The sequence below is a fragment of the Tiliqua scincoides genome, chromosome 2 (assembly GCF_035046505.1).
Source record: "Tiliqua scincoides isolate rTilSci1 chromosome 2, rTilSci1.hap2, whole genome shotgun sequence".
NCBI classification, from domain to species: Eukaryota; Metazoa; Chordata; class Lepidosauria; order Squamata; family Scincidae; genus Tiliqua; species Tiliqua scincoides.
Genome location: NC_089822.1, coordinates 48,627,406 through 48,655,272, shown reverse-complemented (window position 1 = coordinate 48,655,272; position 27,867 = coordinate 48,627,406). Strand labels below are relative to the sequence as shown.

At 43.9% G+C, this 27,867-nt stretch overlaps 1 protein-coding gene across 1 annotated transcript in view; it reads left to right on the top strand.

The window, feature by feature from the left end:
- The window catches only part of TMEM232 (transmembrane protein 232), a 175,278-nt gene that overhangs the window by 7,074 nt on the left and 140,337 nt on the right, over positions 1-27,867 (top strand). Inside the window, exons 2-6 of the mRNA XM_066612559.1 lie at positions 686-794; positions 7,783-7,888; positions 14,595-14,752; positions 20,734-20,833; positions 24,593-24,762. Of these exons, the coding sequence (XP_066468656.1) occupies positions 686-794; positions 7,783-7,888; positions 14,595-14,752; positions 20,734-20,833; positions 24,593-24,762 (643 nt within the window). The remainder of the gene's footprint in view (positions 1-685; positions 795-7,782; positions 7,889-14,594; positions 14,753-20,733; positions 20,834-24,592; positions 24,763-27,867) is intronic.

Sequence of the window (27,867 nt, the reverse complement as noted above, 5' to 3'; positions counted from 1 at the left end):
GTTAAAGGTATAGACACTCTGTCCTCATTGTATCTGGTCACCCTGAATCAATGAGACAAGTCGTTCTGCTTAAATTCATTCCATTGTTATCAATGAGACTAAGGGCGCAATCCAGAGGCACTCTTGGGCCAACTCAGGTCCCTTGTGCTGGCCCAGGAGGGTCTCAAATGTGCCATAAGGCATGTTTGCACCTCCTCGAGAGGAAGCCAGGCCGGTGCTTCGAGAAGCGCTGGCCTCTTGAGGCTGATGCAAGCCTCCGCACTGGCTTCCTCTTCAACTCTTGAGTCTACACTATTAATGTTAACTCAGATAGGGTTTCTAAAAGTAATGGCAAATCCTATGCATGTCTAATCAGAAGTAAGGGCCCAGTCCTATCCAATTTTCCTGTGCAGATGCAATCACAAGGCAGCCCTGAGGTAAGGGAATAAATGTTTCTTTACCTTGAAGAGGCTTCCATAACTGCCCCTTTAGCACAGGATGTAGCACACACCTTGTTGGCACAGTTACATCAGTGCTGGAAAGTTGGCTAGCATTGGGCCCTTGGTCTCATTGAGCTCAATGAGACTTACTCCAGGGAAAGTGTGCAGCCTAAAATAAGTATTTCATAATTTTATGCTCACAGTTTTGATTCTATTAATGAAGTGCCAATTGAATTGAAATTCTTTCTTTTCTTTTTTTTCCGTAGAAACCCCTTTGAACTTACAGAAGAATTTATTGAAAATTTCAATGACACATTCACAGAAAATAAAGATGAATTAATACTGCTGGCTAAAAAAATGCTTGCTGGATGCAAGGTCAGTGTACATAAGATTTCTCAAAAGACATTTCCTAAGACTATCTCTAGGAGCTAAGAGCCCAATCCAGTGGTCGGTGGCACGGCTCACCGCTGGGCTCCCACCGGTGCTAGCCTAGTGCTGGCCGGTGCTGGGCTAGCGCCGGGCGGTGGCCCAAGTTCCACGGCTCAGTGGTCGCCTGACCGCTGGGCTGCGGAACGGGAGGCAGGGGCGTGGATGGGGGTGTGGGGGAGGTGTTCTGGGGAGGGGGGAGGCGGGGGCGGGTAGGACGAGGATCCGCGGAGCTGAGCTCTGCAGGATCCAGGGTGCTCGTGCAGGGCTGCACGTCCTACACGAGCGCCTTTACTGCTGACTTTTTGATCGACGGTAAAGTGAATAACCTCATTGCAGACCTGCTTACTTTACTCGGGGGAAGGGGACGAATGTCCCCTTCTCCTGAGGAGCCTCCTTCGGTAGCGTGGGAGGTGCAGGATTCTGCAGCAGCCCTTTTTGGTGCTGCCAAGCTAATGTGAAGATTTCTAGTACATGATATTCATTATTTAGTTTCAAAGCAACTGGAGATAATTTTTATACTGTTTTTGTAAAATACTGTTTGACAAAAATGTTGGCCTGATTTGATTTGATGCTATATTTTGTTCTCTGAGTTGTCTTATTGAGGAAAAAATAGGAAATGTGTAGAAACAGAACTGAATTTTAAAGGTGTTTTGAAAGCAATAACAGTATTATGCAGTAAACACAGTTAAAAAGCGCTATTTATTTATTTATTTATTTATTTATTTATTTATTTATTTAAGGGATTTATACCCTGCCTTACCACCCCATTTAAGGGATCTCAAGGCAGCTACGTCCTTACCTTCAGTAGGCAGCTGGCATAGATAATGAAGTCCTTCTCATGCAGGTGCTTGACCAGAGCAAAGCCTAAGCCCATGTCACAGCCCGTGATGAGGACGGGACGCTCCCTGAGAGCTCTGGCTTCTCTCCCCCTTAAGGGGTAGGGAGGGGGAAAGACAGCGACATAATTGCCAGAATTGTATCACTTTTGAGGGGCACAGGGGCTTTGACGTTCCAGAGCCTGCAGCAGGCTCCTTGGGGGTGCGGGGAACCCCATATGAGCTTCTGCAGGGCTCCACAACAGTGGCATTGCTAGGGTGGTGCAGGTGGTGTGTGCCGCAGCGGATGACGTGCACGGGGGGGGTGACACACACTGGGGGTGACACGCTAAAATTGTGGTGGTTGGGGGTAATATCATCATGTTATATACCGTTGGATGCAGAATATCCAGGAGAATGCAATGCAAAAAACCAGAGTGAAATATCTCCTTTCATTCTAATGTTATGGCCAAAAAACTGGAGAACAAAAATGCATTAAGCCTTATAGAAAGTGAAACTGAGCTGTATTGTGCATTTACTCATGAGTAGACAAACTTGCCTTAGTCTATCAGAAAGGGCAGGCTGAGAGGAATCCAATGACATCAGAATGGTCCTGATCTAATGAATGCAGCCCCCAAAAACACCTGAGAAGGAAGTCCCTCCTTCCAAGCACATGAATGTATTGAGCCCTATGGAAAGCGAAACTAAGCCTCACGGTTGCATTTACTCACGAGTAAGCAAACATGCCTTGGCTGGTTGTCTAGCCTTGCAAAGGGGAATGTGAAACCATCAGAATGGGCCTGATCTGATGGAACTGGAGCTCAACAAATGCTCCAGAAGGCAGCCTCCCCCCCCCACTAATAAGGATCAAAACAGAGGCTTCAGCTGATCAGGTGAACCTTATTGAGACTTGCAAAGCCAGGTGGATCCTGGCAGTGACCTGGTTTAAACAGAAGTTCTTAAATTGAACTGGGTAGGGCTGAAAACCTTACTGGTTTTGGAGGGGGGGGGTGTTATTGCAGGCAGGCTACAGAGGAAATTCACTTGGTGGAACAGGGCTGGCTTCTGCTTATTTGATTATTTGTTTTACTTATTTATGCTTGTTTATTTTTATTTTCCTGATGATGTCACTTCCACCATGACATCGCTTCTTTTGGGTCTTGGACAGATTGTCATTCTAAAAATGGGGTCCCAGTACTAAAAGTTTGAGAACAGCTGCAATAAGGTGTTAGTAAGTTGACACCCTGGGGGTGTGTGTGAGAGACACCATTAGTGACCAAAATCACTAAAATCACAGTTTGGAGAAATAATACCATCATGTTGTATATCAATCAATGCGTTATTTCACGCAGAATGTGTTCTATCTTTGTTCTATCAAAAGGTACAGCCAAAAAACCAGTGTGGGTGGTGTGATGGTACATCACCACGCCCACCACCTGGGGTGTTGCCTCGCCCACTGCATGGGGGGGTGACTCGCTGGCATCCCGTACTGGGTGACGTGAACCCTAGTGACGCCACTGCTCCCCAGCATGAGGAGACACTCAAAATAATGATCGAGACTCACTTCCGGTTTGTGATCATGAAACTTGAAGTGGGTTGTGATTGCTATTTTGAGTGTCTCTGCACATTGGGAAGCTCTGTGAAGGCTTGCGCGTGGTTCCCCATACCTCCAGGAGCCTGCTAAAGGCTCTGGTAAGTCAAAACAAGCCTCTGCGCCCCTCAGAAGTGACGTGATTCTAGCTATTGTGTTGATGCCTTTTCCCCTTCCCCACAAGAACTTACAGCAGGGCTCAAATTCCCTGAGAGTTTGAGAACCGCTGCTTTAGTGAACAAAAATATTTTGCCATATTTTTGTGAGGCAACCCCTATAGGCTTCTCTTGGTAGGGAATTCCACTGTGTGGGGTCCACCACTGAAAAGTCTCTTCTCTGAAAAGGCAGCATCAATATATTGAAGCATGGAATTCCCTTCTCCCCTTTGTTTACCTGTGTGGGGTGCATTGTGCTTGCTTTCCCTATTGGGATGATGGGGTAGAGGTTCCAGCTGGGCATTTGTATGTGGAGTTCTCCTGGGGCAGACTACCTGCGATAAGAATTTAGAGATGACAAGAGTTAGCCAAATGTTTTGCCATAGTAATTTTGAGAGACAGGAAGTTGTTTATGCAAAGTGCTCCCTTTGTGTGCCATGTGCTTTTTGCCATGGTTCCCATCACTGGTGTTCTGATAATCTGAAATGTAGCCTATCTGGCAGGGGCTTTAGTACTGGGTTGGTGTGCTGCGATTGGATGCCAAATGTAGTCTGTTGTCTATGTTCTGTCATAAGAATGTGTGTGGGGTGGGGTATAGTGGGATGTGCAATTCTGCTATTTTTCCCTTCCCCAGTATTCTGTGGCATATTGGGTTAGTGTTGCCTACACCAGTTGTGTAATTGGCATAGCATTTTTCCGGCATCCATGGCATGTTCATTATCTGAAGGCAGTTGAGGATGTGGTGTGACTTGACTCCTCCTTGTCAACTCCCACATCATACTCCAGCTCCCTTCCCATTTTGACCTCTTCTGCAGCATTTGAGTGATATCCAGGTTGTGTCGGTGCAATGATTTTCTGGTGTTGCTGTGGCTTTCATGACACATCTGTCTGTGGGAGAACGTCTACATCAGCGGAGCTGTTGTTGCACTGGCAAACATGGAGATCTAGAATAGGGCTGGAAAATTCCTTCAGTATGCTCTGGATGTGTACATTCTGCAGTTCTTCAAATCTGGTAGTGGTTACCTTAATATTACTTTCTGAATTGTACCAATGCTAATTTGGACTGAGATGAGAGACTCACTGATGCAGGTATGTAGCAGATACCACTGGGTAAAATTATATGCTGGAATGTAAAAAGCAATAAACAGAAAAGATTACTTCAATAAATTATGTCCCATTGCTCATACTGTGAGCTAAGGACCTGCTAAGGCCCTGCAACAGATAATAAAAATCAGAGTTCCTGTGTTGAATATAGCTTTTGTTAAAGCAATGGAAGTGAACAACTTGAAAAGAAAATTACTTTTTAAAAAATCTCCACAGGATGTCCATATAATGGTTCATACCAAGCGTCTGAAAGGAATAAGGAACTATCAAACTGAAATGATAGAATTGTTTTGAGTATTATCAGGCTGCTACACTGTTAGGACTTTCATGGAATGAGCTATAGTAGTGGTCCTCATACGTTTTAGCATCAGATCCCACTTTTTAAAATGACACACTACCAGGACCCACCTAGTTTTATGAAACTTGAAAAAAAGAAGTTTCACTTTACCAGCATCTCAAACCTCTGTTTTTATCCTTTTTACTATGGTGAGGAGGAATGCCTTCTGGAGCGTTTGTTGAGCTCCACATTCATCGGATTGGAAACATTCTGAAGCCCTTGTATTATCCTTTGCCAGACCTTTGATAAAAGCTGAGGCATGGCTGCCTACTTGCTAATAAACCCGCATATATGGCTCAGTTTTGCTTTCCATAGGGCTCAATACATTTTTCTTGTCAGTTTGGGGGGAGAGACTTCCTTCTTGAGTGTTTTTTGGGGCCTGCATTCATCAGATTAGGACCATTCTGCTGGTGTTGCTTTCTTCTTGGCCTACCCTTCAAAATGGACCGGGGCACACCTCCCTACTCACGAGTATATAAGCATGCTTGTGCAGCCCTTTCCATAGGGCTCAATACATTTTCCTTGTCAGTTTCACAACCCACCAACAATCTGATCCGACTAATTGACGACTCCTGACCCACAGTTTGGAAAACACTTGAGTTGCAGAACTGGCATTTTCATCACAGGTTTTTTTAGTCAATCTTTGACATTTTTAAGATTGTTTCCTTGTTTGATAGATGGGGGGGGAACAATGAACAGAAATGACTACAGTATTGGTCACTTGGAATGTGTTGGGGCAAGCATTAGTAGTTGGTTGAGTACTGGCTGTGGGTCCTGCAGCTCACCTGGTCAACCCTTGAAACCCCCTGCAAGCAGTAGAAGTGTGAGTCTCTTTTTCCTCAGAGGAAGTCCATTTGCCAGAGGGCAGAAGAGCAACTCATTCAATCATTACCTCCTCTCTGAATGCTCCTGGACCTGGATGCTCCTCCTCAGGGCAGGAGTGCTGAGGGAGGAATGTGCAAGGAGACTGTCCTGCCTCAGTGCCTTTCCAACAGTGAGACGTATCTACTTGAGAATTGCCCTCTTTTTACCTTCCTGTCTGTCCATGGGGGTCAAGGGAGATGAAGTGGAGCTGTTTACTAGAATTATTCAGAATATTTATAAACTGTTATGAGTGAAGAAAAGCAAACAACCTTTGGCTGGAGTTAAAAAATTGGCTGTTTATTGAGCACTCAGAACAGAATTCCCAGGTGGTTTGGAAGTCTGACAACTACATGGACAGAATACATGGTTTTTATAGGGTCAGGGTGAGACCATACAGTCTCTCACCATGTACAGAATCATAATATAGAAAGCTTACTCTCACCCAAGTGTAATTAGGGTCTCCTGCATGCAAGAAACACACAAAGAGGTAACAGGAAAGGAAGATGTAAATTGGTTATGAATTAGGACAGGAAGGTAATAAACGTTACTGGTAAAAACAGCAAATTGAACACCATAAATGGCACATGGATAGATAAATAGACCATGGCTAAGAGGATATATGGGAGAGGAGGATGTATCAGTTAATGCTATAAGGCTACTTATTCCCATGTCCGAGATCTGACCCCAACTCTCCTAACTCTTCCTAACTCTCAACATGGCAGCCTGAGCTTATGACACAGAAGCCCAAATCCTAACCCACTTTCCAGCACTGGCATAGCTGTGCCAATGGGACGTGTGCTGTATCCTGCAGTTGGGTGGCACTCACAGAGGCCTCCTCAAAGTAAGGGGATGCTTGTTCCCTTACCTCAGAGCTGCATGCTCTTATGTCGGTTCTGGAAAGTAGGTTAGGCCTGTGCCCAAAGAGAAATAAGAAATCAATCTTTATATAAGAAATCAATTTCCCCCACACTGGTTTTTAGCCCCCCCTCCCAAATGGACGAAGTGGCTTACAAAGCAAAATCAGTCAATAAAAAATTGCTTATGCTCAGGAGTGGAAAGATCCAGGTGAGCTTTAGGAACAAGTAAGTTCAGGAGCTTAGCTTTATTGTTTTAGCATTTTGTATGTGTATTGTATTTATTCTCTGAAATACCTAAATGCCTTTCAAGTACTGTGTAAGCATATTGCTACGGAGTCTTAAGACCTCTGTGATAATAGGAAACACAAAAACAATTTAAGAACATGCATATCTGATTCACTAGGAGCGTTGGGCCAGTGAACCAGGAGTGTGTAGGATTGGCCAAAAACCCAGGTGCTGGTGTAGTTGTGCCAGTGGGGTGTACACTGCATCCTGCAGTGGAGGGGCAGTCACTGGGGCCTCCTCAAGGTATGGGAACATGTGTTGCTGCTTTGTGGCTACACCTGAGCTGGAAAGTTGGATAGGATTGGACCTTGTGACAGGCTGGTCATGCACTGAAATGATGGTTTCAGCATATCTCATCCTTAGATGAGGCCCAGGCGATGCTAGAAGGGAGGAGTAGTTTAACATCTCCCAAGATGATAATGGTTAAGTGACAGTCCTGTTCACTGATAAAGACTAATCCATGTAATGGAGAATGGAGCCTGTGACTCAGGCCTAGTTAATTTTCAAACAGCGAACTAGAAATGCCAGTAGAACACAATATATATATATATTTTGAATATAAATATATATTTATATTCTGTCAGATCATCTGCTTTGATTCAATTTTACTTAGATGGTAGCACAAGAGCCCTTTTCACAACTTGGCTCAAGTCATTACTGTGATACGGAGCTAGTAATTAATTGGTTTTGTTGCAAGGTACTTCAGATGGTAATAACAGTATAATTATGGCGAAGCATTTCTCTCTTTGTTTAAGTGTTAACCTGAGGGATTAAACATTGCTACCTTGTTGGCTCTTATTCTGAATCAGGAACTGCTTAATAATATTTAAATGCACACATTCTGTTCAAAGAAATTCTATAAAGGTTTTTTATCCTATTTTTCTTTTTCGCCTTCTTATTTCTTTACTTCTTTATCTTCCAATCAGAGAAAATCAGGTCTTAGCACATTAGGTTGTGGGAAACATGTGAATCTTCCAGCAGCATGGACTGAGGCAATGATGTTATCTCAGTGCAAAGGAGAAATCCATGAAGGTATGTTTCTGTCAAATTCTGATATTATTTAGGCTGCAATCTAAAACAGAGTAAGTCGTAGTAGACACAGAGAAAACTATGCTTGCACTGTTATTCTCTTTACTTTAAGCAAGCACAGAAAAATTATGAATACTTGAGAGAAAGGAAAATCCTGTACAAGGCACAAGGTGCATGCGCGAGTGCATACGCAGTTCTTAATTCCACTGAGAGAGAATTCCATATTAAAGGTGCTGCCACAGAGGTGGTCCTGGTCCTGATTGCCATCCTGTTGCCAGCTGCTCTTAGGGGACAGGTTGGTTCATGTGGGAGAAGATGGTTCTTCAGATATACTCAAGCAATGTAGGATTTGAAAGGTCAAAACCATCACCTTGAACTGAGCACAGAAACAGATAAGCAGTCATTGTACCTGCAAAACCAATGGACAGGCTGTCAAATTGCCTACCTCCAGGTTTACACGGGCCATGACACTCTGCACTAATTGTAACATTGGGAAGTCATCAAGGTCAACCCCAAATAGAAAGTGTTTCAGTAGTCAGAAGTTGAAGTCACCAAGGCATGGACCACCATGGTTAGATCTGATCAACTCAGATATGGCCACAGCTGGTGCCCCATTGTAAGTTAGACAATGGCCCCTTTCCCAGCCATGAGAACCACTAGGGCATCCAGCAGAGAGTTCAGGATGACCTTCAAGCTGCTCCTGCAGAGGGGACCTGCTCCTGCAGAGGAGGTGCAACTGTGTTCTGAACAGTCTGATATTTTAATAACTGTATCAAGGACTTCTAAACTAAGGACCTCATTTTCTTATTCCAAAGGTCAACCACGGCTTCAGATGAGTCACAGACCTTAGTAGTAGGCATATACCCCAGGGCCCCCAGGAAATCCTCTGGATCTATTAGCCTCTAGGAGTGGACAATCCAAATTGGTCCACCACCCTCATGGATGTAAGGTGCCTCAATCAACAAACAGTACCAAGAAGTGATTTGTCCATCACAAAGGAGTGATTTTAATCTCCTCCACATTCAGATCACAATCCACGTGCCCAACAGTAGACATCATGTCCAAGGTGTGTGATTCTACATCAACAGGTGCCAAACCCCAGCCTACGGGCCAGATCCAGTGCCCACCATGATCCTTCCCCTGGGTAAACAAAGCTTTTTGTTCTACCCGAGGGCCTCTTCACTCTAGTGCAGATCACCCCCAACCACGGCCGCAGCCAGCCGTCCATGCCCAGAAATCTGGGTGTAAAGCCTGCTGAGGTGACAGACCCCAGAAGTGGCTGGCTGCCGTGAAAGTGGTGGGCGATGTGTGCCAAAATGAAGAGGTCCCTGGGTGGATCAGTAAGCTCCGTCCATGCCAGGTTCACTTTTACTGGCACACAGCAGTCTCCACTTGAGGCGACTATTCTACATGTGTAGGATCCTAAATTACCTGAGACAAGCCCCTGGTTTCTCTGAGAAAGATTAGTTGCAGTAGTAACAGATTGGGAATAAAACTACAGGTGGAGCCTGTTTATCCATGAATTTTACATCCACAGATCTGGTTCAGTATCGGTCCCCCAGACCCGTGTTGGGCCAGACTTGGTCCCACCTGAACTCTCTAGAGGGCTTTCTGAAGTCTGCAAAAGTTGTGTGTGTCCACCCACAGCCTCTGCAGGCTTCAGAATGGCCCATAGAGGTGAAAAAGCATGTTTTGATGCCTTTTAATAATAATAATAATAATAATAATAATAATAATAGCAACTCAGTATTTATATACTCCTCTGACTTTATTCAAGGTGGTTTACATAGGCAAGCGTTTCTAAATCCCTCAAGGGGATTTTTACAATCATAGAGTTTCTCTCTTTCAAGAACCAACAACATTTCAGAATGGATCTTCCTGGTTTGGTCTCACTTCTGGCCTCCAGTTCTCCCACGCAGGCTGGCAAGCAGCTCCATCTCTCACATGGAGGGCAGAAGACGACGCTTCTTGCTCACACCAAGAGCAGGTGGAATCACTCAGCTGGACTTGTCAGCTGCTTCAAGGTCTCGCCATTCTCAGCCATTCAGGGAGCTGCCGGTGTACTCAAACTGGTGACCTTCTGATGTTATCTTCGGGCTAACGGAGGCTCTACCCTCTAGACCAGACCTCCTGCCTTCCCGGGAGAAGAGACCCGGGAAACCCAGGAGAAGGCTTCCCCAGGTCTCAGATTGCCTTAAAAGGCATGAAATCGTCACTTCTGGTTTCCCAAGGGAAACTGGAAGTCATACTTTTTCGCCTCTGTGGGCCATTCTGAATTCCACAGAGGCTGCAAGTGGACGTGAGTGGCCTCCGCTGGCTTCAGAAAGCCCTCTGGAGCAGCTCCGGTCCCCTTCAGAGGCTTAAGGGGCTGAAGATCATGGATTTGATTATCTGTGGTTTTTGGTATTTGTGGGGGGGGGGGTCCGAGAATGGATCCCCCATAGATACTGAGGTCCTACCTGTACTGTTCTTTCCAGTTCTACCAGCTCGTCTCCCCTCCTTATTTGTTTATGTCTCAAGTTTAATTTACATTCCAGTATATACAGTCTCTGAATACAAAATCTATTCAGATTGCAAGTTTGGAGACTTTGCACACTTGGGTGTATGTGCATAGGCCCCTGTGCAGAAACGATGATGGATAGAGTCTGTGGGCACAGTCCTAGCTCCCTTCCTTCATGCATCCATTTTGACCCACTTTGACTGCACAGGGCTCCTGACTTGCATCTTGCTGTATCTGCTGAAACTTAACCACCTGTAGCTGAGATCTTTGACTTTGAGTCATCCTGCCTGTTGCTTTCAGTTGCTCTTTGCATGTCCTTGCCCTCTGGCTTCGGCTGACCAAGAAGGACACTACCAAGGCCGCTGGAAACATTCTGAAAATTCTCCCATAGATGAAAAAAAATCTCCAATGAAACTGGCACTCTACCTTAATTCCTTCCATTTGAATATTTCATTTTTTACAATTATAAAACCACATATATGCAGTACTCCTCACGACAATTTTCTTTTCAAGTAGCAAAGCTTATAAGCTCTGTCTGAAATTAGACATTAATTGGGTGTAATTTTAAATGACATTTAAACTTGTGAAGTAATTTGCCTTAAATAGCTACATGTTTTAGGTTTCCCAATTATTTCTATGAATAAAATAGCATGGTATCATGTTAGTTTGGTGAAGATTTGGAAGGTTCATACTAAAAGTGTGAATTTGTATTTTTGCCCACAAACTCTCAAAATCTAGAACATAAAACATTTTATTTTCTAAAATCAGACTAAGGAAGAAGGCCTCGGCAAGTCTTGCACATATAAGAATATACTTATTTGTTTAGAAATGGCATTGGAATTGGATTAATACTATAAACACTGTCTGGAGGTGCAATCCTATACATACTTACCTGAGAGTAAACACCACTGCTTACTTCTGAGTAAACTTGTATAGAATTGGACTATAGATGTATGATAAAGTGCTTAGATACAGGCAATAATAACAGTAGGTAGCTATTAGAATTGTTTTCCTGTTGAGTGAATGGTAAGAAAGGTTCATTCTGTACTTATTGCATGAAATGGATGTGATGGTTGAAGAATAAGTGATCAGTGATCTACAATTTAACATAACTGTGTATAGCTTGGGACCACAGGTAAGTAGTGCAGGGGTGGAGTCTGAGGAAGCGGGGTGTCCCAACGGCGCCATAGTGATTGTGGTGCTGTGGGAACCCAGGGGTTTGCCCCCTTACCTGGGGGTTTGCGCCAGCCTCAGGGAGGGTCTGGGAGGTCCAGAGCCCCCTCTGTGGGCCTCTCCAATGTCTGAAATCGCTCTGTTTGGGTATAGGAGCCCACTTCCAGTTTTTGTGCCTGTGTTCTGGTTTTTGGGCCTGGGAAAGCCCCTGGATTCTTATGGCGCCATGATCACTGCAGTGCCATTGGCTCACCATTACTGGCCCACTCTCCTTAAGATGGAATGGCCAGTTTAGGTTCCCAATGTTGGGTTGCGACCCACCAGTTTGGGAACCACTGGTGTCTAGTATAGAGCAGCAGTTCTCACACTGTGGGTCAAAACCCACTGATGGGTCACAGCCCAATTTTTGGTGGGTTGGAAGTGCTGAGCAGAGCCTCCAATGTAAACACAGGCAATGGCAAAATCAGATAAGTAATTGTCTCAAGTTCTGAGGTTATTCAAAAATGAGATAGTTACTAATTACTTCCCCCTTCCAGCAACAGGCGTTTTTTAAGTTAACTCTTAGCCAATCGGAGATTCGGACCTACCGAACCTTCCAGCAAATGACCTCACCAGCTGGTGTTACTGCTGTTCACTCACTCTGACCCCTCCCGATTGGAGATTCACAGCTGGATCCTGTTTCCAATTACTGAAACCTTGATGCCCATTGTTCTTATCAAGCTTCTAGCCCAAGCAAGACTCCTGATTAGGAACTAGTTTCTCAGCCTGTTTCTACTGCAAAATGGCTGTTGGTTTACAAGATGGTGTCAGACCTAAGGCAGTGTTTTTAACTTGTTCTTCACACACATTCCCCACAATCCAAAGATGCTTGGCAAAGATGCTTGCTTCTGTACCAGGGAAAAAATATTTTTTCCTTTCGCTCCACCCCTGGTAATTTGGGCATGACTTAAAGTGTCTTCCAGGAAGCTAGCTTTCCAAATCCCTGTGCACTTATCATCCATTAATTAGTATTCATTGTCTTCTCAACTACCAGGCTATAAAAGAGAAGGTTATCTCTCCACTGTGCATATTGGCTGTAACAGATGGAACCATAAGTTAAAAGGATTCATTTGAATTTTGGTTCATCAGTCTCAACTATATTCCTATCAGAATTTCTTGTTCTTCAAGTCCAACTATGAGGATTTGGCCGAAGCAAGCATTTGGGTCAGCCAGCTCTCCTACCTTTTTTTTCTGTCCTTGAATGTGGGCCAAACGTAGCCCCCTTGCTATTTATTCTGTACATTGACAAAGTTTTTCTTTCATATTTCAAAATTTTAATATATTAGAGAGGCAATTAAATCTCAGGTAGAGTGCCCTGAAAGAGTCACAATAAATGTCCATACATGCGAATGGTTTATCAACATCCATGTAAACGTATCCAGCGCTCTCTCTCCTCCCCACCCTGCTGCACCCCAGCTTGTTTATATAGAAGACTGATTGATCTGGTTTACAGTTTTCCATACAGCTTCAATGGATAAATAAGCTTCCATACAGCTTCAAAAATAAATAAAATTCTTAGAAGACCAGTTTATAGAATTCATCATGTTACTTTTCTACAACCCAATCCCATCAACCCCCCCTCCCATTTCCAGTGCATCTGTGCCAATGAACCATATGCTTCATCCTGTGGGGGAAAGTCCTGAAAATTTTCTATGGGTAAAGGAACTCCTGTGAAATCGCTGATGCAGTTCTGAGTAGAACCATTCTGGCTCTGGAGACTAACCCCCAGGGGTTTTTATCCATGGATAGACTAACATTAGACCAATAGACTACCCCACCCTCCTCTTGACACCAGGCCTGTCTTGCAATCTAGTTTCCCACACAGGTTAGGGGTGATGAGGCTGCTTACCTCTCTCTTGCAAAATGTGCTGGCACCACCCAGCATCACCAGCAAAGCTGGTAGGGTTACCAGTGCAGTGGTGTGAGGCCACCCCTGCTGTTGATGTGGCCACTTGGGGAATGTCTCCCACTGCAGCCCCAGCAGTCTCAGAGGTGTCAACCACTGCACAGGAAGGCAATCTGGTGGCCAGCACAAAGCAGATCTCCTCCTCTGGCCTCAGGAGTGAGGCCTTGACATGTGAGGCCTTGACCAAGCCTGTAGCAGCCCATGCCGTGTCAAATTCACCACTTGCCTCCTTCCATGACTGCCAGGCCAGATGAGACTAGCCCCGGGCATCATCAAAATAGTGGAGTCACAAATGCAAGGATAAAAAATAAGGCACTGATAATTCAACAAAAGGAGAAAAAAGGGCGGTGGTGGCAACAGTTGGCAAGGATGTTAAGATGCAAGCAAAAATAAAGCAGAACCTGACTTACTACCAGCTCCAGCAATCTGGAGTTGCAGTGGACGCAGAAGCATTCTAAGACTATACATCTGAGTGACCATGGGAGATTATACCCACAAACAATGGACTGTGCTACTACCCCACCCTCATCATACCCTCGTACAACTATATCATTCATAATTGTTTGACTTATAAAGTGCTGAGAGGACAAGGATAGAAAAAGCATGGGGAATTCAGTGTATCAAAAATGGAGTCAGAAAATCTCCCTTACAATTATAACCTCCATTCTCAATTTTTAAACAAGCAAAATGAAAAACAAAATCATCATTGCACTAAGCAAAAGCTGGCTGGAGAACAAACATTACAGAACACCCAAATCATCAATGTATATTGTACATTCTTGGTAGCCTGTTTAATTGTATTAATTTAGATGGCTTTATTATGTAATAGGATTTAATTCATAGTCTAGCACAAACATTTCAGCAACTGTTGAACAAAATTATGAAAGAGATGAGCCTTAATTACTTTTTCATCAAAGTGATAATCAGAGAAGGCAAACAATCTGCAGGAAAATGGATATAACACTTGTTTTATTTGTTTATAACTTGGCAAGCGTTGTGTTGCAGGTGTGATGAGAGGACTGTACAAAATAATAACGCTCTGAAGATGGAACTCTTTATTGCATCTGTTTTCTGTGTTCTTTTTACTTCAGAAGCCTTAGAAATCCTCTTACGTTCCTTGGACCACGCACCCATTAATCCAAAGCAGGCCCCAGTGTTGTTTTTTATTGCGGAATCCATTTTGCATATGCTTTGTTATGATGCAGTACAGAAGCCGTATCTATTCCGATGTGAGATCAGGTTGTCCAAGGTATGTTGCACTCTAAGGAGTTTTAATTGGCAATATCCTGACTCCCTAATATGCATATTGCTCCCTTATATATGTACTTAAAAAAAGTCTGGTGAACAGCAAGTTATAACTGGGAGCATGCAGAGTTTTCTCAGTTGTGGAACTGCAGCTATGGGATGCTTTTCCTCTGAAGGCCTGCTGGGACACAATCTTGCATAGAAACTGAGGGCTCTGTAATTTGGGTATTTTTGTTACTGAGCTTTTCTTGTTTTCTGGCATGGGTGGTTGGTTGGCCCAAGATGTTCTGCTGCCTGACATGAAGGATGATATAACACCCTTCTCTCTACTACATGAAACCAATGTTAGAAGTGGTTGTCTACAGCCAACAGAGTTGTTGGGTTTTTTTATTTTATTTTTACTGATAGCAATGAATCTTTGCCCTTTTGAACTAGAACGAAAAGTGGAATCCTGGATTATTAATTATTGCCTATTTAAAACAAGAACAATCCAGGATCGTTCTCCTATCCCAGTTCAGAAGCAAAGAATGACACACTGTTAATAGTTTAAAAACAATTATTTAGTCCCCCAATTGAGAAGGCTAAGCATAAAGAAAAAAGGAAGTTGAATACCCCCCCCCCCCATACAGCACACACAAAGAGAATGAATATTTTGCATTGAATGAATCAGCAAGTATTTTGTGATAGGAATACTCAAAAGTACTCGTTTCTAGTTAATATGAAGCCACTACCCCCATTTAATTGACTCACTCCAGTGGTGGGGAGAAGCGGAAGGAAAGCCAGCAGACATCCCCCCTAGTGCCATCCTTTGGGTAATGACTGGAGGAAGAAAGAGGGGGAATGGAAGAGACAAACAAGCAAACACAATTTGGGATTCAAAAGCAAAATAGGGTGCAATCCTAACCAACTTCCAGCACTGAGATAGCTGTGCCAATGTAGCGTGCACTGCATCTTGCAGTGGGAGGCAGTCAGGGGGTGCCTCCTCAAGGTAAGGACATATTTGTTACCTTACCTTGGGCTTGCATTGCGGCTATGTCAGTGCTGAAATATTGGTTAGGATTGCGCCCATTGACAGTTACTCACTGAAGGTGTTGCCACAATGAGAGGAGGAACAGAGAAGAGGGTAGATACAAACAAAGGAGTGATTTTAAGACTGCAATCACTTTCCTATGAGTAACTCCCTTTATCCTTAATGGAATTTATTTCTCAGTAGACGTACCCAGGTTTGTTCTGGAAGGAAAAACACTGGTCAAAGAAAGGGAAGGAATGCAACTTAAGACTGAGCAAGGCCACAGATGCAACAGCAGCAGCCTCACATTGGCTGGCGACAGTGGCGTCACAAAGGGACAGTGGAGGCGTCACCCCAGTGACACCCCTACACACCACACTGCCCTTTGGCGATCTTCTGGGCCACTCCAGGCCCAGCCATCTCCTGCACCAGGATATTGCTTCTACCACTGCCAGCAAGAACATGAAGCAACAGGGCCCAAAGATTGCCAAACAGAGGTGGTCTGCAGCTGGACTATAACATTTAATCTAATGTAGTAGCCCAGAAGGTTGGGGAGGGCAATGTGATGATATAGAGGGAGGGTGGCAATGAGTGCCTGTGATTGAGCTTACATTAGTCTGAGTTGCACCATAGTGGTGGCTGGGGCTTCCCTTGGGGCAAGGGGACATATGTCCCCTTATCTCAGGACTTCCCACCTGCTAACTTCCTCTGCAGGATGCAGTGCAAGCTGAGCCAGTGCTGCTGCATTGGCGCAGGAGAATTTGCCCTAAGATTGGGCTGTGAGGCATCTTAATAATTAACTAATTATGTGCTTTTATGGTCCGGCTTTAGCCTCTAAAAAGGTATTTATATCGCACCAATCAACATCTGCAAATAAGTTAAACAGCGTTCAACTACTTCATTTATGAGAACCATAGTGGCACTTTCAAATCTGTGCATTCTTCCTGATTTTTGTCAGTACAATTACTGCAATTTTACCCTTAGTCGGAATACCTATCATGATTTAATATACAACTACCTAGTATGTAAAGTACAGATAGCTGCTTATGCTGGACCCAACTCAGACTGCAATCCTATACAACAGTGGTTTACAAAGTGGTGTGTCGCAGTCCACCATAGGGAACCAAAACTGGACCATTCCCCTCAAGGGGAGTGACCCATTAATGGGTTTCCTGACAGCACAGCAGTAACCGTGGCACCATGGGGGCCAGGGGTTTTTCCCCTTCTGCAGGTTCTCACTGGCCTTGGAAGGGTCCAGGAGGCACATAAGCCCCTCCATAGGCCTTCTCAATGTTAGAAATATCTCTGTTTGGGGATTGGAACACACTTTCGGTTTTTGTGCGAAAACCAGAATTGTACTCCAGTCCCCAAATGAAGAGATGTCTAGCATTGAGAAGGCCCACAGAGGGGACTGTGGGCCTTCTGAACCTTCCCCAAGGCCAGTGGGACCCTGCAGGTAAGGGAAAAAACCCTGGGTCTCTGCAGCACTGCAATTGCTACGGCACTGTCGGGACAACCCCCCCCCCCGCCTCATGCCCCGTCTGCAAATATATACCTGTGGTCCCAAAGTACAAGTAGGAGTTTGGGAACTACTGCTATACACACATACCTGGAAGTAAATCTTATTGAACTCAGTGGGACATACTTCTGAGTGGACGTACATAGGATTATGCTATCAAAATCTTTGGCACTGTTAGTCAGTAATGGACGCTGTAATTTGTACTATCTACCATTCATATTGATGAAAACTATTGGTGTCTACATGCTGAAGAAAAAGCAGTGCAGTCTAATGCCTTGCTTTCATCTTTAAAACTAGCTTTATCTTGATTTGTACTTCTCTGAATTCATTGGTTTTGAGGAATCCATAAAGACATATTTTATGAACTACAGTTTCTGCATTCAAGTTATACTTTAATGAGGTGCTCTAAAATACATATGAAATGCAGGTTTTTTTCCCCCTGAATGCATTTAGTTAGCTTGAATTTTCTAATAATTTCAGTGATCATCTTTCCTAATGCACTTCTCTCTATTTAAATGATGTGACCTCTTTATTCTTCCATATGGATTATCATTAACTGAGATATATTATGTCAGGACACATAATCTTAAAGTAGCAACAGGAGATTTATGCATTCAAGAGAAAGAGAGGATGAAATTGAAGCCATTTAAATGAGAACATCCAATTGAGAGCATTAACTTCTGAAAACTGACTAAAACCTTCAGGATAATTGGGGCTCACTGGTACATCATTGTTTAATGGTTTAGCCCTGAACTTCAGTCATGTACCTCTTTCTTATGATTCATAGGATCCTTTTAAACAACACTTGGAAAAAATCTTTACTGCAGTGACTTCTCTTCTAAAACTTGGTGAAAATTGTCCAGCCATGGGATAAAGTCACCAACAAACCCAGGAATATTTTGGATTGAAAGCCTAATCACACTCTAACCATTGAGTCCTTTTTTTTAAACTTATGATTTGTGGGCATGATTCAATTCAACTCTGTTCTCAGCCCCATGTTCACCAGCATTCCAGGTCATTACCAGGAATGGAAGGCCTACACATGACTCTTTTATTCTTAACCACCTCCCTCTTGCCTGAGAGTGCATAGCTCTCTTGAGCCTTTATGTGCACCCCGCCATGCATGAACCATGCCCTAAATCTTTAGATAACAGCTGCACAAAATATAGTTAACTGGAAATGCCTATAGAACTAGTTGTCTTCTCATATAAGTGATCACATTTGTCAAAATGTGTAGAAGCTCAAACAAATGGGATAGGATCCAGCACACACCATTGCTGTCAGAACTATCCCCTCCTCCCTTCTCCTCGTTTCTCCTCCCCCATTTTGTTCCCTCCCCACCCTGTCATTACCTTACCTGCTCCAAGTAGGTCTTCTGTCAGTGCTCCCAAAATGACTGCCAACATAGCACACCATGCTCTGTCAGTATCATTTTACGACAGCAGAACCTGCCTATCCTCTGTCCCCACTGCTATCTTACCTGGTCCGGCAGGTGTGGAACTGGTGGTAGAGTTGCAGCGCTTCTGCCTTTTGCAGCAGCAGGTGCAAATGGTGGCCGATGGAGTGCACATAATAGCCCCTGATGGAGTGCTGTTGCAGTGTGCTCCATCCAGCAGTCCAGTCCTTGATAGGATTGGGCTTTTAGTAGCCCATGAAAAATGTAGTAGTTTGCCTGTCCTAACCGGTGAATTTTTCATGGTTTACTAAGTTTTGTTAACTTAACATGAAAGTTATGTAGGTCATTAGTGGTACTTCAGTTGCTTGACAGAAAAAGAATCTGGTCTTTTCAGTGTTCAAGAGAATTCTTGCCTATGCAATTCTTTTCCCATAGGCTACAGAACAAGTGGCTGTTTACAAATCTGCTCCATTATTAAGGAATGTGCTGCTTTGCTTGTCCTGTAAAGAAACTCTGTATAGTTGCTCAGCTTCTTTAAATGAAGGCCATCTTTTCATTCTGTGTGTTCTTTAAAATATCTTGTATTGAAGCTTTTGCTTCATTTCATTTCAGGAAAAAGCATTTTCTTTTTCCCTCTCATTTCCCTCTCATTTCAAGAAAAAGCAGTGTTCGTTGCCTCACCTATACCAGAGAGCCCAATTATTTTAACATCTTAAGTTCTAATACACTCTTTAAGGCTTCTGTTGTCTTGTTTATAACGTTGTTTTCTTTAATGATGGCTACTTAGAGACATTTAATTTTCTTAGGTATTGTTGGATTTCCTTCTTTTCACCATTCTTCTGGTTTGGCTGCTATGTTAATTTTAAAAAAATTGTGATTCACCAAACAGGAGATAGTTTTAGACTCAATTTTCAATCACCAAGTGCTTCATGGGCCTTATGCATTTATTTTACACAAGACTGTCAACTGTACTTCAGCGCTCCCAGTATATGAGAGACTGCATCTCCAGGAATGAACCTGGCTGTTTATTAGGTTTTCTGATGGTCATTTTAGGCAGTTGCTCCAACTGCATTTGGTCCCTCTAATTTGCCTCTTTTAGTAGTATGAAGGGTTGGGGGGGGGTAGTGGTGTCTTGTTATGAGAACTTTGGTAGTAGGGCTCAGGTGCCTTAAGATTTGCAGCCATGGCTGCTTATGAGTAACAGAAACTGCCTACCTGATCTCTGCTATACTACAGTGCCACCACCATGGCTGGCTGGAGGGTTTACTGCCAATCAGCTCAGCAAGGATCAGGTGACATGAAAGGCCAGTTCGGTCCCATCTGACCTTATATTACAGCTGATCAGCTGGCTCTTCAGTTTGAGTAACTTGTTGTCCAGGAGTAGCGTAGGCTGCCCACTGTCTGATTCCTGGTTTGATTCCCCACTGAACTTCTACCTGCCTCTTCACTGAATCATCTTCAGGCCACCAGTTCTAATAGTTTTCTTCTTGCTTCACAGTTGTACTGCAACCAGCAATACCATTGCTTCCCCTCTTCTCATGTGCTAACTTTTTTCCACACATGTTGGAAGACATGCAGTGTAAATGTTCAGTGTTCAACATGACACCACATGTGCAAATTCAGGTGTAGTCTAATTTACTTGAACAATGGGAATCAGTGGAGTCTACCACACTAGATTGAAAGGTAAAGTCCACAATTCACTGACTTTCAATGCAATTTAATTTTCTAAAGGAGCTTGTGGACTTCTAAGTATATGGTAATCAAAAGCTGAGATTAGTAGAAGTACTATTTCTATGTACAGTAAAACAATGATTACTAAAGATTGGTGAAGTCCAATTAGTATGTCACCAGGATGCTAGCAGTAGAACCTGGAGATGATGGGGCACAAAGTGCTAAAGGAGTTGGCTTTCCAAGTCACAGTTTGAGGAGACCTAAAGTCAGTCCTGAACATGGGCAAAACTTCATTATTTGTACCATGGGTTAAAAAAAAAAGTGGAAGATGCCAACAGCTGAATTGACAGGACATGATACTAATAAACATCTTTGTATTTCTTTTGGCAGATTGGATTCTTGGCCTTTTTAAGACTTCTTCTTTTACATTTTTTTGGTTATCTGGAATTTTCTAAAGAACAGAAATCCAGACTTCATATTGGCTTAAAAGGTAGATAATTTTGTCTGTTTTTATATATTTGTGACACACTGGGAATCCAAAAGGGTTTAACCACTTCTTTTCCTTGACCATCCCAGCAGTACCACACAAAAACCCTGTATCAGATGAGAGAAGCTAAATTAGATTTACACATGGGCAGAACACAATTAGACAGGACAGCTAACCAGTTGTTAGCTGGTGTTCTCTTTTATTAGGTTCCCAATGTGTTTCGATTGAACTCGAAAAGAGAACACCAATCCTAGCAATTGTTCTATCTATGTTTGTTGTGAGTTTGCAGCTGTCTTTGATCTTCCTTGTTTGTTGTTGTTAAACCAGTTTTTATCTCTGATTCTGCTTCCCTACTTCCTACAGCTTCTCTGTTGGCTATTTTTTTTCCTATATTATATGGGAAATTGAGTATGAAGGTGAGATTAATCCCAGGGTAACATTGCTACTGTTCCGTGAATTATTGCTTTCCCTCAAATCAGAAAAAAAAAACCTGAGACCAATAAAACAGGACTACTTGCTGCTCTTGAGGAATGCCACTTCTGCTTTTCAATCCCTCTTCAGGTTAAAATCAATTCTTACAGTTTATCAACTCTCCTTACATCATGTTAATGGAAATTTTTTAATTGAGATCCATTTTTTATGAGAAGGCTGCTGAGGGGATTAACAGTTCCCAGATCAGAGTTTTACTTTCACCTGCTGATTATCCAGAAACAAAACACTACACAGATTAATACTCCATTGACCTTGTAAACCACTGGTTCCCAAACTGTAAGCCAAGGCTCTCTGGGAAGCTGCAGAAACCAACCAGGGGAGCTGCAGAATCCTCATAAAAAACCTGCTGCCCAATACAATGTACGGGGGACAGGACAGGACTTATTCATGGATCCCGTATCCACAGTTTCATTTATCCATGGTTACACATATGCATGCCCTCCCAACAACCGTCCAGAGGCTCTTCTGAGCTCCACAGAGGCAGGGCACATCCACCTGTGATCTCTGTTGGCTTCAGAATGGCTGTTTAGGCCGAAAAAATGCTACTTCCAGTTTTTCTGTAAACCGGAAGCGACCTTTTTATGTCTTTAAAAGGCATTATGAGGACAGGGGAAGCCCTCAGTGGCTCCATGGAGTGTGGCTCCACAGTGGCGTGGAGGCTTTTGGAGGGGTTGAATCCAGCAGCTATGGTGCATGCCGGAAGGCGCATGCTGGCTTTTCTCCGACAGCAGCCTCCCTGCCCCCTTTCTCTCCTTGGACTTGCGCCAAAAATTTCACTTCCACGTGTCTGAGGAGACCCATTGCAGGGTGGGAGGCTTACTGAGGGGAAAGAAGATTTAAGTCCTCTTTTCCTTCCAAAGCCTCCCATTCCCTCCTTCCCCCCACTGGATACAGCACATGCCTTTTCAGCTCAGCTGCATCAATGGGGGGAGGATAGGACTGGGCTGCTGATCTAGCACTCTAAACATTAGATTGCACTGACTCTAAAAAACCAAATGTAAGCTTGAGCTGTTTGTTGTTTGGCCACACTTCCTCTATTTACATATGCCAAGGAAGTGGTCCATGTACCCTAACAAACTGCAGGATTCATTATTAGCCAGAAAAATATTGGAAGAATATTCTCACCACAAAGTCTGGCTCTCATTCAGTGGTTTGAATGTGATTTGTGACCATTCATAGACCCTTGATGATGAGTACAGTTTCTCAATTTTACTCAAAACATTTCGATGCTTTCCAGGTTCTAAATGGAATTTGATTAATGTGAATCACCTGTGAAAGTTTTACTACAAGCTGTCATGACCTTGTATTTGTTTCAGGCAGAGAGAGGTCATATCATCAGATTGAATAACTTGGCATTGTAAAAGCCTGTGAACATTTCCCTCAAGCGTGATTCTGATATAGTCTTGTTTTGTGCTAGTCTTGAATGGGTCATGTAATCAATGGCGGCAGCTGGAGAAGCTGAGGGTGCTTGACAGAGTCAGAATGATAAGAAGCACTCATTCATGATGTCAGTGCTTCTAATAAATTAACCTTCCCAATGTTAAAAAATTTCTTCACTTGCTTAGGTTTTGTTTTTTAGCATGCATGTGTTCTTTATGCAGTGACTCAGCAGGCTGTTACAGTGACTCAACTGACTGTTGGTGTATTGGTAATAGAATTGGTATTGCAGATTTGCCACTGTTGTTAGTTGTCATGGTCACAAATTCATTCACAGAGTGAAGAACACAGGATCAGGCAGTATAAAAAGAAATCTGACATTATAGTGATACCTGTCCCCTCCTCTGCCCCATGTCACAAGAGTGCATTCCCAAGATAGAAAACTTCTCAGTACAACGCTGCTAAAAAGAACCTCTCCTGGTTGTCATTCTAAGGAGTACTGCAATGGCACATTGAAATGTATACCAGAAAGGGGAAAAAAACTGCAGTGACAAAATAAGTGATCTTCAAAGTATTTCCCTGCCACAAACTCATTCATTGATTTCAGTGGAGAAATGGCTAAGAGGGAGATCTCTCAGGACTGGGGATTTTAGAATAATTTTAATACAGCTATAGTAGTTTGTTGTTAAAACCATGGTATAAGTTCAGATGGCTTCTTATGTTAACAAGCAATTTTCCAGTATAAAATGTGAATAGAAAGATACTTATAATACAAACATCATCAGACGTAAGTCCAGTCTTCAGGCACACATTAATGTCTGATCTTTAAGGGCGCAATCCTAAGCAGCAGTTACGCGGTATAGGGGGCCCTGGAGGGTCGCAAATGTGCCATAAAGCACGTTTGCGCCTCCTTAGGCGGGAGCTGTGTCAGCGCATTCAGATGCGCCAACGTGCGAATGGAGGCAGAAGCCTCCGCCACGGCTCCTGCGCTGCCACTTGTGTTGGCGAAAGTGCGCCGACATAAGTGGCAAAGGTAGGCATGGGGGGCGTGGGGAGGGGGTGGAAGGGGGCGTTACTGGGCGGGGAGGGTGGGCGGGGCTGGGGGCTGGCACGTGGGGACCCGGGGTAGGGCTGGGACCTGGCGGTTATGCCGGATCCCAATCCCTGTCCCCGGGGCGAGTGGAGCGGCTTCAAGCCGCTCTGCTCTCCTCGGACTTGTGCCACCTCCGGAGGTGGCGCAGGTCTGAGGAGACCCATAGGGGTATGCCGCCCTTACCCATGGGTAAGGGGAAGAGCTTCCCCTTGCCCATGGCTGAGCCGCTGCTTGCTGCAATCCCAGATTGGATGCAGCGCAAGCCTCCTGGCTTGCCTCCTCCAGCGCAGGTTAGGATTGCTCCCTAAGTTGTATTGTGGTGTATAAACTGTTTTCAATTAAAAATAAATGCACACATTTTTTTATGAAAATCTGCTTGCTTACTAATTGCATTTCTTCGAGTTGCATGCAAAATAGGATATTTGTCCAGTTTATTGTAAAGAGGATTGGTGATTCATTGTTAGCTATTCTCTTTGTGGCTGTTTACTGACATAATGTATTGTTTAGCTATCTAAAAATAGCAGATCATTAATTTCAGTTAATTAGTAATACTGCCATAGAAGAAGAACACTTTCTATATGTAGCATGTGTAGGTTATATAAGCTCTTCCCTAAGCATCATGTCTGTTGTATTCTGTTACACCACAAGGGGTCACACTGGATTTATAAATTGGTCTAGAAAAATGCTCAGCTCCTGGGCCAAGAAGTGAAGCTAGATGTCGCCTAATAAGTAAAAGCTCAACAGGACAAACTGTTAGACAATAAGACAAACATAACATATTTTTTGTGTGTGTGCCACAGCACTAGCAGCTTGTGAGATCTGCTACCAACTCTACCCAAACATCCTTTTCACAGTGCATTTTATGCTGAAGGCTGGAGAAACTATCTGTGAAACAGTGGTGTTTTCTGAAACATCATTAACAACTGATGCAGATTTGGATGAAAGAAAGGATGGAGCATTTCCTGACATAGTAGGTAACACAGATTTGGATGATATATGTTGCATCAAATAGCATTACCATGATTAAATAAGTATGCTTAGGAATTCAGGGAGAATTATTAAAGCAGAGTTGAACTGGACAGATTGCCAGGAGTTCAACAAAAGACATTATTTATTCTAGTCAAAGTCTGGACCTCTGAAAGGGCATCTTCAGATCATAAGCCTGCCATCAGGATTCTGTCAACTTGAAGGTGGATATAGTAGCCCAATTCATGTGCTATTGCTAGATGAATGGCAGTGTTGCTTCCATATTTCAACAGGGAAACATTCATTCAAAATCTATGTGATTGCAGGTGGGTCCTCTTTATCTGTGGTTTCAGGCCATGCGAACTTGATCCACCATAAGACTTGAACTACCAGGGAGTACTCACGGAACCTTTCAGACATGACCAGAACCTTGTTCCAGTTGTTTCTTTCTTAGCTTTTTGGCGAAAACCAGAAGTGGCCTTTAAACACCTCTGGGGACTGTTCTGAGGCCCACTGAGGCTGCATGTGGCCTCTGACAGCCTCAGAACCACTCTGGGCACAACTAGAACAAGGTTCCGGTGGCATCCAGAGTCCCTATGGACTGCAACCTGCTAATTTCATTATCTGCGTGTTTGGTTCACGGGGTGGGGTGGGGTCTGGGAACCTATATTTTCTTTAAAACTACTTTGTTGTGTCCAGTAGTCCTCCAACTTTGTCACACCTTCCCAAATACTAGGGTAATATTAATGATGGTTTAAATGTATGTCCTGCTTATTTAGTCAGAAATAAGTCAAATATGGCTGAGATGAGTATTGTAAATCCTAGTTGTGATATTCAGCTCAGCAAAAAAAAACTTGTAGAGTCATCTCATGAGCAACCCCCACTAGGGGTACTTCAGACTGATGACACAAACCCTGAAACAGGGACAGCTAGAAGACAGCACCCCCTATCAGGGTCCGCAGGAAGAATGGCAGAGGGTGGGTTGGAAGAAGAACACAATGTTTCCTCTAGAGCAGTGTTTCTCAAACGTTTTAGCACTGGGATCCACTTTTTAATCTGTTGGAACCCACCAGAAGTGATGTCATTAACCTGGAGGTGATGTCATGATCAGAAGTGACATTATTAAACAGGAAAAATTTTTAACACTCCCATACAACAAAATCAACTCAGGCTGCAATCCTAAACACACTTTCCTGAGACTAAGCCCCATTGATCAAAATAGGACTTCTGAGTAGGCCTGGTTAGAATTGTGCCCTCAATTAAGTAAATTAAAAGCTTAGAATCAGTATAAGTTTAAACATTTATTTAAAATAAAGTAGAATCCTTCTAACTCTCCCAAGCAGTTGCTGATCTGTTTTAAAAAAAAAGAATTCCCTAGACATTCCAAAGGCTGCAAGTCTATCCACACTCACCCAGTAGTAAACCCCATTGATTATCATGGTTAAAAAGTATATGCATAGTAGGCCTGTAAAAAGTACAGATCTAACATTTCCTCATATGCAGTCACATACTATGGTAGCATCAAGTCTAAATATTAAAAATAAAATACACATTGAAATGAATGGGGACCCACCTGAAATTGGCTCATGACCCACCTAGTGGGTCCCGACTCACAGTGTGAGAAACACTGCTCTAAAGCCTTGCCAGAGGCAGATGAAACACTTAGGGCACAATCCTAACCTGCGCTGGAGGAGGCAAGCCAGGAGGCTCGCGCTGTATCCAACGTGGGATTGCAGCGAGCAGCGGCTAAGCCACGGGGAGGGGGAAGCTCTTCCCCTTACCCGTGGGTAAGAGCTGCGCACCCCTATGATCTCCTCAGACCTGCGCCACCTCCGGGGATGATGCAAGTCCTAGGAGAGCGGAGCGGCTTAAAGCTGCTCCGCTTGCCCCGGGGTCAGGGGTTGGGACCTGGCATAACCGCCGGGTCCCAGCCTCACCCCCGGCTCCCCACGCGCCCACCACCAGGCCCGCCCTCCCCCGCCCAGTAACGCCCCTTCCCCCCCCATGCCCCACACCTACCTTTGCCACTTATTTTGGTGCATCCGCGCAGACACAAGCAGCAGTGTAGGAGCCACAGCGGAGGCTTCTGCCTCCGTCCGTGCGTCGGCGCATCTGAATGCACTGACGCAGCTCCTGCCTAAGGAGGAGCAAACGTGCTTTATGGCACGTTTGTGACCCTCCAGGGCCACCTATACCGGCATAACTGCCGGTTAGGTTTGCGCCCTACGTAGGATAAAAATGGTTGTCTGAGGAGGCATTTACCTCTAAACATGAGGGCCGTTTCTGCCATTGTTACACAGTGACATGCACATTTGAATGTATCTGATATATGTTGCTGAGCACCTGTGACACATAGCTGGAATAGGCAGATGAGGCTGCTTTACCGGAACGTGTTTTACAATCATGTGGACATGTGCTCCAGTGTTTGAGATATGAGCAGAAGTCATCAGAGACAGTCTGGTGTGGTCAAAAGAGGGTCATACTTGGACTGGGGAGACCTGGGTTCAAATCTTCCATTCAGTGTCAGGTATACTGCTGAGTATCATACAGCAAGGAAGAACTGTTGCTTTCATGCCCTACCTGTAAGCTTCACAGAGGCATCCTGCTAGCCACCTCTGAAAATATGGTACAAACAAATTGCCAAAGACCACTAATTGTGTACATGTTTGTGGTTTACATCCCTAAGAACCAAATTAACAAAAGCATTTCTCATTCCCAAAATTCCCACTCATGACCAACACTGGATGGTGATGTGGCTCACTGCCACAAACCACTCATGCTTATGATGGTGCAGGCTGCTGACATCGTCGGGTTTCTGGTCGATCAGCAGCCACATATTTGCATCATATTTGCCAAGCTGCCTCCTGTACTGTGGCTGCTGGTAAGTACATGCTTTGCCCTCCCATCTCAATTGCCTTGTGGCAGCCATGGGTGATTCTCACCAGCAATCCATCTTACTGGTTGCCATTTCAGATCTGTGGCATGTGATATTCTGAATTATTTCTCTCCTGCCACTGGACAAATAGAAAATCTATACATATTTCAGGCAGCCTCACAAAGCAGTGCTGCACACATTATCTCTTCGCACGACACATGATTAAGGGCCCAA